Source organism: Prionailurus bengalensis, chromosome A3, assembly GCF_016509475.1.
Source record: "Prionailurus bengalensis isolate Pbe53 chromosome A3, Fcat_Pben_1.1_paternal_pri, whole genome shotgun sequence".
In the NCBI taxonomy this organism is placed as follows: domain Eukaryota; kingdom Metazoa; phylum Chordata; class Mammalia; order Carnivora; family Felidae; genus Prionailurus; species Prionailurus bengalensis.
In genome coordinates this window covers 66,081,455-66,092,189 of record NC_057354.1, presented here as the reverse complement: position 1 = coordinate 66,092,189, position 10,735 = coordinate 66,081,455, and the positions used below count along the sequence as shown (strand labels likewise).

General features: G+C 49.5%; 1 protein-coding gene across 1 annotated transcript; it reads right to left on the bottom strand.

The window, feature by feature from the left end:
• Positions 1-5,068: 5,068 nt before the first annotated feature.
• TMEM247 (transmembrane protein 247) lies at positions 5,069-9,563 on the bottom strand. Its single transcript, XM_043603308.1, has 3 exons — positions 9,335-9,563; positions 8,319-8,657; positions 5,069-5,257 (listed from the first exon to the last, which is right to left on the bottom strand). Exons 1-3 carry the CDS (start codon positions 9,560-9,562, stop codon positions 5,069-5,071), a joined length of 756 nt encoding a protein of 251 aa, XP_043459243.1. The 5' UTR covers position 9,563.
• Between the last annotated feature and the right edge of the window lie 1,172 nt (positions 9,564-10,735).

The window sequence follows — 10,735 nt, the reverse complement described above, 5'->3', positions numbered from 1 at the left end:
GCTCAGCCGTCCTCTTTCTCCTTCCCATCTTGCCTCCACATCCCCTTCTGGAAGATCCTCCAGGCCAAGAGCAGTATCTTCATAACAGAGGACAGGTTGAATTGAATTGAATTGCATCACCTACAGTAATACTTCCCCTGAGAATCCCTGGGGATATTGTCAAATGGAGCAGTTAACAGTGGGGTCTGGGCAGCTGGGGCTGGGATGCTGCATTTTTACGATGCCCCAGGCAATGCTGAAGCTGCCGGTCTTCAGATCACAGGTAGAGCAGCCAGAAGTTGGCTTTTACAATACGGCTGCACATTGCAATCAACTGGAGCACTTTTGAAGCGACTGAACCCAGATCGTTTCAGTTAAATCAGAATTCTGAAGTCAGACCCTAGGATTTGGTCCTTTTCTCCCTCACTAAGAGTTTCGGTAATTTACAGGTCATCCAAATGAAGCCTAGAAACCTTAACCAGCTTGCTTGCAGTCACCTGCTCAAGTGAGATTAGAAAAAGAGGCCAGGAAGTGGCCTTTGGAACCAAGCCTGTTCCCTCTTCCCTCCTGCAGATTCCAGCTGTCTTCAGGATTCTGCTTTTGTCCTTGGGCTTGGGGTAGCGACTTGTGTGATTCCATCTGGGGAGCAGGAAAGATTCTTCTATCTTTCCCTCCGGAAGCCTGCCTGAAAGTTAACTATTAGTGTTTGATTGTTTGGACTAAAGCTGAGTGGCCCTTTATAAGGCGTAGGATCTGTCATACCCTCAGTCTTTGGCAGCTTGGAGTGAGGGGACTGACCGGAGAGACGAGACGGGGAGTGGGGGCACTGGGCTCAGTTCTGTGGAATCTGGGACTTGGGGGGGGGGACTCTAGGAGCAAACTTGCATCTTGTAGCTGTGCTGAGGGCACTCAGCACAGAGGGGTGTACCGTCTAGTGCCCCGGCCCCAGTCAGGGCTGCTGTCCTGGATGTGTAGGGCTTTGAGGCCTCAGGCAGAGGTCAGGAAGATGAAGGCAGAGCTGCTCCAGCCGCCCGTCCAGAGGAGAGGTCTGTGACCTTCCTGCTGTGGTATGTGAATGCCGCCTTAGGGCAGTAGTGCTGCAGTGCGCCAGGCCCGGACTGGCCACAACTGTGCCCCCAACCCATGTCTCAACCCCACTAAGACCAGCGCAGGGCTGGGAATGGAAGCTGGGTCTAAGAAAGCAGACTATGCTAGACATAGTTATTTGATTCTTCAATATGCATCTCTCCCTCCCCCACACTAATTCTCCCTCCCCAGAATCCTAATTTTGTTCAAGGCTGCAACGGTGCACAGGTAAGAAACTTCCCATCTCAGAAAACATGCAGCTAAGAGCAGCCACATGACCCAGTCTGACCAATGAGACGTAAACAGAAGTCTCTGGGTGAGTCTTTCTAGAAAGCTTTTAAAAGCTGCCCCTTTTCTTTCCTCTCTTTTCTGAACTGGAGTTGTGGATGTGGTACTTGGGGCAGCCGCAACCATTTTATAATCATGGGGCTGAAGGCCATAGGGTGAGGAGGATAAAAGCTGAGTGCTAAGGATGGGGGAGGAAAAAGCAGCCTGGGTCCCCTCTGATTTCCTAGAGCAATTTCACCAGTCACAGACTGTCTTACCTGGGACTTCTGAGTATGTGAGAAATATAAGTCACTATATGGTTAAGCCACTTTGGTTGAGTTTCTTTTACAGCTGAATGCAGTCCTCCATGTGGTCAAGGCAAGAACATGGTCCCCAGGAGAGAGGGGGAAAGGAAGTCTTTTTTTTTTTTTTTTTTTTGAGGGAGGTTTCTATCTCACACTACACTCTTCAGGGATTCTCTGTTTCCCAAGGGATTAAGTTCATATTCCTCAGACCAACATTCAAGACCATAACATTTGGCCTCCTATCAATTTTCTAGGCCTCTTACCCTTCACACCATTTATTGGAGCAGAATGAGCCTTCTCTTTCTTCTGTACACTGTGTATACACTCCCGTCCTGACCTTAGTTTGTGTGAATTCCCTCTCCTCCTTTCTGCCTATCCCGGGCTTACCTGCTCTTGTGGGCTGCTCTTTTGAGAGGTCTTCCTATCACCCTGGGTTCCAGGAAACTCTCCTTTGATTTCCTTCATCACTAAGGTCTGTGTGCGACATTTTCATGTATGTTAACCTCATCCTGCCAGCAAGGCTGTGAAATCCTTCAAGGCAGGATCATGGGAGCATAGTCATGTAGGAAGATCACGTGTTTAGGAGTCAGACTTGAGATCTAAGACGATTTCGGGTAAGTTATTTAACCTCTCTGAGCCTCAGTATCCTTATCTGTGAAATGGAGATAGTAAACCCTTCCAGGGTTTGAAGAGCGTCTCCATAAAGCATTTAGCAAAGTGCCTGGCACGTTGGAGGTGTTCGAGATATTCTTGGATGTTGTCTGTTTGCAACCCCTTGACTGTGCCTTCTTCCTATGTTGTACAGCTCTCTCCACGTTCATCTCTCTCCCTTCTGATTTTCTGCTCTGAATTTGAACCAGGAGAACTTTACCACGTTTGGGGAGTGACCATGAGCTGTTCTCATTTTCCCAGAGGGCAGATCTGACACTACCAGCTTCAGTCTTCAGTCACAGGACAAGGAATAGAGGGGAGATTTCATGCCCCTTCTAAGGATGGGATGCTAACTTAACTGTTCGAGGGAGTTAATTAAGTCTTTCTCTGAAGATTTGCAAGGAAAATGGATGTATTTAAGTCCAATTTACCTGGCAACAGGGCAAAGAACTAAATGGCCTTTTAGCACTTGGTATTTTTCTTTTTTTTTTTTTTTCAAATGTTTATTTATTTTTGAGAGAGAGAGAGACAGACCATGAGCAGGGGAGGGGCAGAGAGAGAGGGAGACACAGAATCCGAAGCAGGCTCCAGGCTCCGAGCTGTCAGCACGGAGCCCGACGCGGGGCTCGAACTCACAAAACTGTGAGATCATGACCTGAGCCGAAGTCAGACACTCAACTGACTGAGCCACCCAGGCACCCCAGCACTTGGTATTTTTCACAAACTCCCAGTTCCGTCTGCTATAACAAATACCTGGACCTTAAATCTTTTTGATACCCTGATTTCCTTCTCCTCTTACTTCAGTTCCACCCCAGATCAAATAAGATGAGTGTGAGAGAGGACCCATAGCAAAAACACCTATCATTCGAAGTTTAATGAGAAAGGAGAGTTTTCCTACTTTCAGGTAAATACGTGGCGCATGCAACTATGAATGGGAGTGGTTCCCCGAGCTGGGCGCGAAATGATGAGTCACTGCAGACTCATGTGGCTCGATAATGTGTTCGGACATCGAGTCCCAGGGCAGTGCTCTTTTTTTCATGTGTCTTCACTGAGTATCTCTCACAGAGCCCGATGAGACAGAACCGTATTCTTTCGTCCGTCTCAAGGCTGAGATCTATGCCCCAGAAAAAGAGGGGTTATGACAGACTTGACTGATTACAGAACTGTCCACCCTCGTTCAGTTTGCTGCATTTTCCTGAGGGCCTCCTGTGCCTTAGCCAGGTGCCAGTCCTCCCCGGGCAGGGCTGGTGGGGCCGGAGCAGCTGATGGCCTGCTAGCAGTGGTGTGTGTGTGTGTGTGTGTGTGTGTGTGTGTGTGTGTGAGAGGGGGGGGGGTAGGGTATTGGCGATGGGGGAGTTGAACTCTTTGTTACATACATACCGGGAACCCCATTTTGTGCCTACTCTGGACCCTCTAATGTTCAAAGTCGGCTCCTTTTCATTGCTGTTGCCTGTTTATTTGGGGGTGGGGGGACTGTGTGTGTCGCTGTTATGGACAACTGCTTATTTGCTATGCATCTGCGTGTGTGTATATGTGTGCGTGTGTGTGTTTGGGATTTGAGGGTTGAGCTGTGTGGCCTGTTTTTTTTTTTTTTCTCCTCCTACTTTTCACTAATGAGCACTGTGGACTTGCTGTGGGCCCTGTCAGGCATTAGAGCCTCCCTTCCCCAGTCCCCTGGGAGCAGGCAGGGACTATGCTCTCGAAGTCTCACCCAGGCAAGCACTGCTCAGAGGTAGGGATAGCCTTTGCCTATCAGATTCTGACAGGCCTGTCCTGGGCTCCCTGGGGCTTCAGAGGCTTTCTCTGAACTGCCTGTTGCCTGAGGGTAGGGTTCGCCTACGTGACTGACTGTACAGTCCTGCTCATGCCCAGTGTTAAACCAACTCTTGCCCATGGCCTGGCGCTGCTCTCCTGACATGTGTGCGGAGCTGGAAAGAGCTCGGGGAGTCTTGGCTCCTGTATTAGTTCCGTGTTGCTGCTGTAACACTGTACTACCCACTTAGTGGCTTAAAGCAACTCAGATTTATTCTCTTTACAGTTATGGCGGTCTACAGGTCTGTCTAAAATGGGTTGGCAGAGTTATGTTCTTTCTGGCGGCTCTCAGAGAAAATTCATTTTTGTGCTTCTTCTAGTTTCTAAAGGCTGCTTGCATTCCTTGGCTCGTTCCAACCTCCACTTCTCCGAGGTCACATCCCCTTCTCTCTCACCCTCCTGTCTCCCTCTTGCAAAACCCTTGTGATTACGTTGGACCCGTGGAATAGTCCAGGCTTATCTCCCCATTGGGAGGCCTTTAATCACATCCCAGAGCCTCTTTTACTATGTTAAGGTGAATTCACAGGTTCTGAGGATTGGGACAGGCACATCTTTGGGGGGGCTTATCCCCGAGCCTACCACAGCATCCTCCACCTCAGAGAAGATCTGTGCAAATGAATAGATGTGGTGGATCCCGAACCAATCTGGTCATAGTATGATTCCTGTGATTCTAACAAGGCTTTCCAAACCCCTTCTCCCTCTAGAAACCTCCCTAGCTTGATAACTTCTGAAGTCCTCCTCTTAGGGCGTAAAGTATCCTCAACCACACTCTCAGTGTTAGAACGAGGCCTGAACGCGTTTCTTCACACTAATATGTAAATGGTTGACAACAGAGCCTTTCCTAACAGCCAGTTCTGATTGGAGGGAGGCTCATATGAGGGAAGGAGGAGGCAGGGAGGCCACAGGCCGACTTGGATCATGTCCTAATTACCCATGGAGGTTCCCAGTGATGGAGGGAGCGAAAGCACCTAGAAGTATGACCATAAAGTTTTAATCAAACAGAGCAGAATGGCCGCGATGCAGAACAGGTAGTGCTTGGAGAAGAGGAAGAAGACCATCTCCTTGGTGACATAGATTATGTGTATAAAGATGAAGCAGTACAGGAACATGGCAAACTGGTTCTGGGGGAGCAGGAGATCCTGGAGGCCTCCGGAGAACTGTGGGGGAAAGAAGAGAGTGGAGCTGGCCAAACCGGGCTCGGGTGCCAGGCAGGTCTGTGTGTCAGTCCTGCTCTTGTCCCCTCCGGAATGGGACCTGGGGCAGGTTGTCTTCCTCATCCCCCGGTCACAAGACCGCAAGAGGAAGAGTGGACCGAGAACCGAAACATTCCTAGTCAGGTCACTGGCACGTGGAGGAACTCATGGGTTTTCACTTCTTGAGTCTGCCTTTAGCCTTCCTGAGCCAGGCTCCAGGTGACACCTTCCCTTCTCTGTGCGTTCTGTGCTGTGGCTGAGTCACACAGGTGGCAGTCTCTCTCTGACTCTGAGGTCCCCAGATCTGGATGCTGGGTTCTTGGGAATGTTCTCTGTATGGTTTGCCCTGACACTCAGCCTTGTTTTCTGGACAGCGGCACAATGAGAGGATGTCCCTTGGGCGCAAGTGACTGTTTCTGACCTCTTGTACTGGCATATGTCTCACAGGGTCAGTCTGTGGTCTATCAGTCTAAGGTTGGGTCTCCCTGGGGGATAGGTGGTGAATGACAGGTGATAGAGCCTCCCTAAACCCTCACGGTATTGAGGAGGAGGAAAGCAGCTCAAGTTAGTTCTGGCTGATTCTGCCTGTGTTCTTGCTGCTCATTTCTGGAATCTATAGAATTGAGATACAACAAGCCTCCATTTTAACTGTAGAAAGCATCAACATCGAAGTACAGCAAAAAAGCTGATGTAACTATTTTGATCTGTAGTTAAGAAGGCATCACCCATGGTTTATTCTTTAAAATATCTTTTAAAATCATGCCATGTTTTTTTGTAAGCAGGCAGATGGCAGGAGCTGTGATACCCCAAGCTGGCTAGAAACAGACAGAGATACTTTTCAATACAATGAAATCGATCTACCCACCCATTCATCCAGAAAAAGAGAGTGGGGAGGGGCTTAAAAATCAAGTCAGCTCTCTACCTGTCAATAAATGCACAACACGTGAAATACTTTTGTAAACGATTATGAAAGACAGCAGTTTCGGACACACCATTGTTGGAGTAACCACATACAATGTGAGGGCAAATAAATAAACCCGAGGGGGCAGAAAATGACTCCAGGAATGCCATTTCCAAAATGAATAGCAAGGCAGGTTGAAGAGCAGAGGAAGAAACCCAGTGTTCTAGAGGGAGGGGTGGCTGCATGGGCCCTACTGGGCACCTATGGACCTGCTATGGCTCTGGGTCCATGGATTTCCAGCGGCCCCAAAGCAGCCAGCATATGCTTTCAGTCTAAAATGCTGATGGGTGATAATTATGATATTGACAACCAGACATGCATTTGTGAAACCTTTTAGACTTTTCACAACACTTTCCACGGTCTATCTTTTGAGCAGAAGACAGACAGCAGATAGGACCATACACCCAGGGTTTCAGCTCATCCAACAAGAGTAAGCTTTTCAAACTAAAAAAAGGGAAAACAAATATGGTTAGAAGGAAGCATAGAGCAAAGGCACAGTACCTTAACCACAGGTGCTTTAAGTAGTTTCAGTGTCCAACTCGGGACACATTTTATCCCAGGATACTGAGAATGAAACCCCAAGCCTGGACATGGAACTTACCTGTGAGAAATCAAAAATCTGAGGAATGTGCCAGAATCTTAGAGACAAGCAAATGTTTGTTCTATTTTTTCTTTAAAGAGGGAGTAAAAAAGATGGGATTCTGGAGATCCCACTTCCATCAGCTTGACTTGGCTTAGCAAAACTATTCGGTGTATAATTAAGCAAGCATTTTGTGAGCAAGAAAAAAATGATTAATTGTTAAAAGCCAGCATGTGTTCATTGAAAACAAATCATGCAAAACCAATCTCATTTTCTTAGGGAAAAAAAATTGACCCGTCAATTAGGGAAATTCTATAGGTAGTGTAATAACAATTATGGGAAACTGTTTGACAGTGTGTCTGTCTCAAGATAGTTTTTCTGGACAAGGTAGAGAAATGTGAGCTGGATAAAATGTGACGCAAGGGTGGTGATTAATGGAACATTGCTAACCTGTAGGGAGATCTTTTAGTGGTATTTACTTTAGGTCATATCTTCCTCAACAATTACAGTGATGACTTGGATAAAGACAGAAGGCAAGTTTCTCAGAATTGAGGATGACCCAGAGCTGGGAAGCATGGCTCATACATTACATCCCAATAAAATTGCCAAGTGATGAATGTAAGTTGTTGCATTTGGGTCAAGAAGTGAATTGCGTGAGTGCATAAAAACGGTAATAGCTAACATTTATTGAGCGCTTACCTAATCTGCCAGGCTCATTGCAAGGCACCTCACATGCAGCCTATCACTGAATTCTCACGGCAACCCTATGAGGTAGGTACTGCTTTCCAGATGCGCAGAGCGAGGCTCGAGGAGGATTCATAACTCACCCAACGCCATGCAGTTCATACACGGGAGAAACAGAGTTTTAACCAATCCTGTCTGATTTTAAAGCCCGGGCAACCTGCTTTAAACAATGGCGTCTTGTGTAATTTAGGACTTATGGTGGCCCAATCACACAGTGCTAAGTCCTTCACATCCCATTTAATCAAGAATAGGCTTTTTTATCCCCATTGAGTACAGGTTAGGGGAGAGCAGCCCATTTCTTGCCACAAGACGTCTAAGCCTTCGATGGCAACAAGGCAGAGCGAACAGAACCAATGCAGCTCTGATAAGGGGAAGGTGATGGTTTTATCAAAATCCACTGGCCAGACTGCAGGAGGGCTCACATCTCTTACACAACAGGCAGAGAGGAATAGAGAGTGGTGAAAAGATGTTGAAGACTTTTCCCTGAGGAGGGAAGCTGCGGACAGGTGGGTGGACAGGTGGCTCTGGGGCCCCCTCCAGGGTCAGGGTCAACTCTCCTTAAAGAGTTGATCTCAGCCGAGCAGGGCAGCTCTAAAGCAGCCGGCAACCCATCTCTAGACCCGGGGCAGGGTGCAGGGGTGAAGCAGGTCAGGCGGGCTCCCCATGCAGGCAGCCCCCAGCCCTCGGGCGGGGGGCACCTGAGGGCCTCTGGCCAGCGCCCCCACCCTCCCAGCACCTACCAGGCGGGGCATGGCCTGCTGCTGCAACTGCTCCATCACCTCCTCGTGCTGCCGCTGGCGCTCGTTCTCGTCATGCAGGTACCTGAGCCGCGTCAGCTCAAACTCCATGCGCACCTTCTCCAGCTCCATCTCGGCGTTGCGCTCGGTCCCCGGGGTCCCGGGGGTGGCCGGGGCCGGAGGCAGCTCTTCGAGTTCGGGTGCGTCGCCCGCCTGGCCCTTGGCAGTGGGACCGGCCTTGGAGCACAGTGACTTGGGCGGCCCTGGACAGCCTCCGTCCTCGCGAGCTTCCATCTCCTCCAGGTAGTGGTAGGAAGAGTCTGGCTTCGGGGACTCCGCCTCCTGGAGCAGCAGCGAAGGGGCAATTCAGGGGCCTGGGGCTGCCCACATTCCCCCACAGCACATCTACAGCCCCAGGCCACAGTGGGCGGGGGGCGTGTGAAAGAGGGCTATGACCTGTAAGGATCTAGAGTTCTAACCAGAGGAGCACTTACCTGGAGTTACACTGAAGGACAGGGCACACTGACGGGAAGGAATGGCACCCTGGAGTTGCAGGGGGAGGCTTGGGGCGTTGAGGTAGAAGTCTGACTTCCTGATGACTTTCCAATCACCACTGGTGAAACTTTCCCACCCCCCACTCTATGTAACTCTGAGGCCAGTTATACACCCGGTCCTCTCTGGGCTACAGAGGGAGGAACCTCCACATAGAGGACCAACAAAAAAGGGCTACGGGGGAGGAGCCAGATCCCAGTCACAGAGGGAGGAAAAGGCCCTGAATGGGGCGCTAGACAGGAGAGACCAAAGCCAGCTTCCAGTGACTTCACAATCTCATCAAGGACTACCTGGTCCCTGGTGACAGCTGGGGGCCAGTTGTGGGGGTGGGGTGCACATCACCTGCTCTTGTTAGCAGCTCTCTGGGATCCCCTAGCACTTAGCTCCGATCCTATGTTCCCTCAACACTGTCCTCCCTGTGTAGGGACAGGCTGGGGCAGTGAAATGAGGCACCCCCCCCCCCTTACCAAAGAAGGCCTTGACTTCCCTTCAGACATGGGGTCATCAGGCACCACCTTGGGGAAGGCTGGGCCGCTTTCTCCTGCTCCCCGGGCTTCCACTGATTCCCTGTCCTCTGCTGCCATCCAGAAAACTACAATGCTGTCAACTGCAGCCAAAGGACATCTTTTGAGGTGCTGACATTTGGTCTCGCTGGATTCCACAGGTGGGCCACCATCACAATCCCCTGCCCTCATAATAACCCACATTCTATTAGTTGCTAGGGCCCCTTTGGCAGAGGGTGTGACACACCTTTGAGGTCCAGTATGAAGAACTGCAGGATGAGTCTTTGCCACCCTAGGGACTGCTTTAGAAACTAGAATTCCACCACTTGAAACCCAGAGTTCCATCATTTGAAATGTCTTCCCTTGGGTCCCTCTTTTATTTGTATATATGTATGTGTGACTATTGATTGAGGAGGGGAGGGGAGAGGGAGAGAGAATCCTAAACAGGCTCCATGCTCATCACAGAGCCCAACGCAGGGCTCGAGCTCACAAACCATAAGATCGTGACTTGAGCCGAAATCAAGAGTCAGACGCTTAACTGACTGAGCCACACAGGCGGCCCCCCATCCCCCGCTAGGGTCCCTCTTTTAAAAGCAGACTGTATTGGGATGAGTTACAGTTGGCTCCACAAACCCTGTTATAGGCTGAATTGTGTCTCCCCTCCAAATTCATATGTTGAAGCCCTACCCCTCAGTTCCTTAGAATGTGCCCTTATTTAGAGATAGGGCCTTTAAAGAAGTGATTATGTTAACATGAGGTCATTAGGGTAGGTTCTAATCCAGTATGACTGATGTCCTTATATGAAGAGGAGATCTGGGCACAGACATGCACAGAAGGAAGGTGATGTGAACGTGAGGGAGAAGAAGCCCATCTACAAGCCAAGAAGAGAGGCCTTGTGTTAGTAGTCAGTGTTCTCCAGAGAAACAGAACCAATAGGGGCCATACATATATATGATCTATTATAAGGAATTGGCTCACGTGAAGAAGTGGCATGATCTGCTGGCTGCCAGTGGGACCTCCAGGAAAGCTGGTGGTGTGAATTCCAGTCCCAGTCCATGGCCAGGAGAAGACCGATGTCTCAGCTCAAGCATTCGGGCAGAGAGAACCAATTTAGTTTTCTCCCACTTTTTTCTACTCAGGCCCTCAAAGGATGAGATGATGCCCATGCACAATGGGTAGGGCCTTCTGCTTTACTCAGCCCTCCAATTTAAATGCTAATCTCTTCCAGAAATACCCTCACACACACTGAGAAGTTGGGTATCCCACGGCCCAGTCAGGTGCAGACAAAATTAGCCACTACAGGGCTGGAACAGACCCTTTCCTTACAGCCTTCAGAAGGAACGAGCCCTGCTGGCACCTTGATCT

What these genes read in the sequence shown, in the direction of transcription:
- TMEM247 (XM_043603308.1), bottom strand. Translation starts at nt 9,562, where the DNA reads ATGAGGGCAGGGGATTGTGATGGTGGCCCACCTGTGGAATCCAGCGAG. An exon ending in GGAAGTCAAGGCCTTCTTTG is followed by an intron (nt 8,658 to 9,334) that starts GTAAGGGGGGGG and finishes CTGCTGCTCCAG; the next exon opens with GAGGCGGAGTCCCCGAAGCC. An exon ending in AGCAGGCCATGCCCCGCCTG is followed by an intron (nt 5,258 to 8,318) that starts GTAGGTGCTGGG and finishes TTTCCCCCACAG; the next exon opens with TTCTCCGGAGGCCTCCAGGA.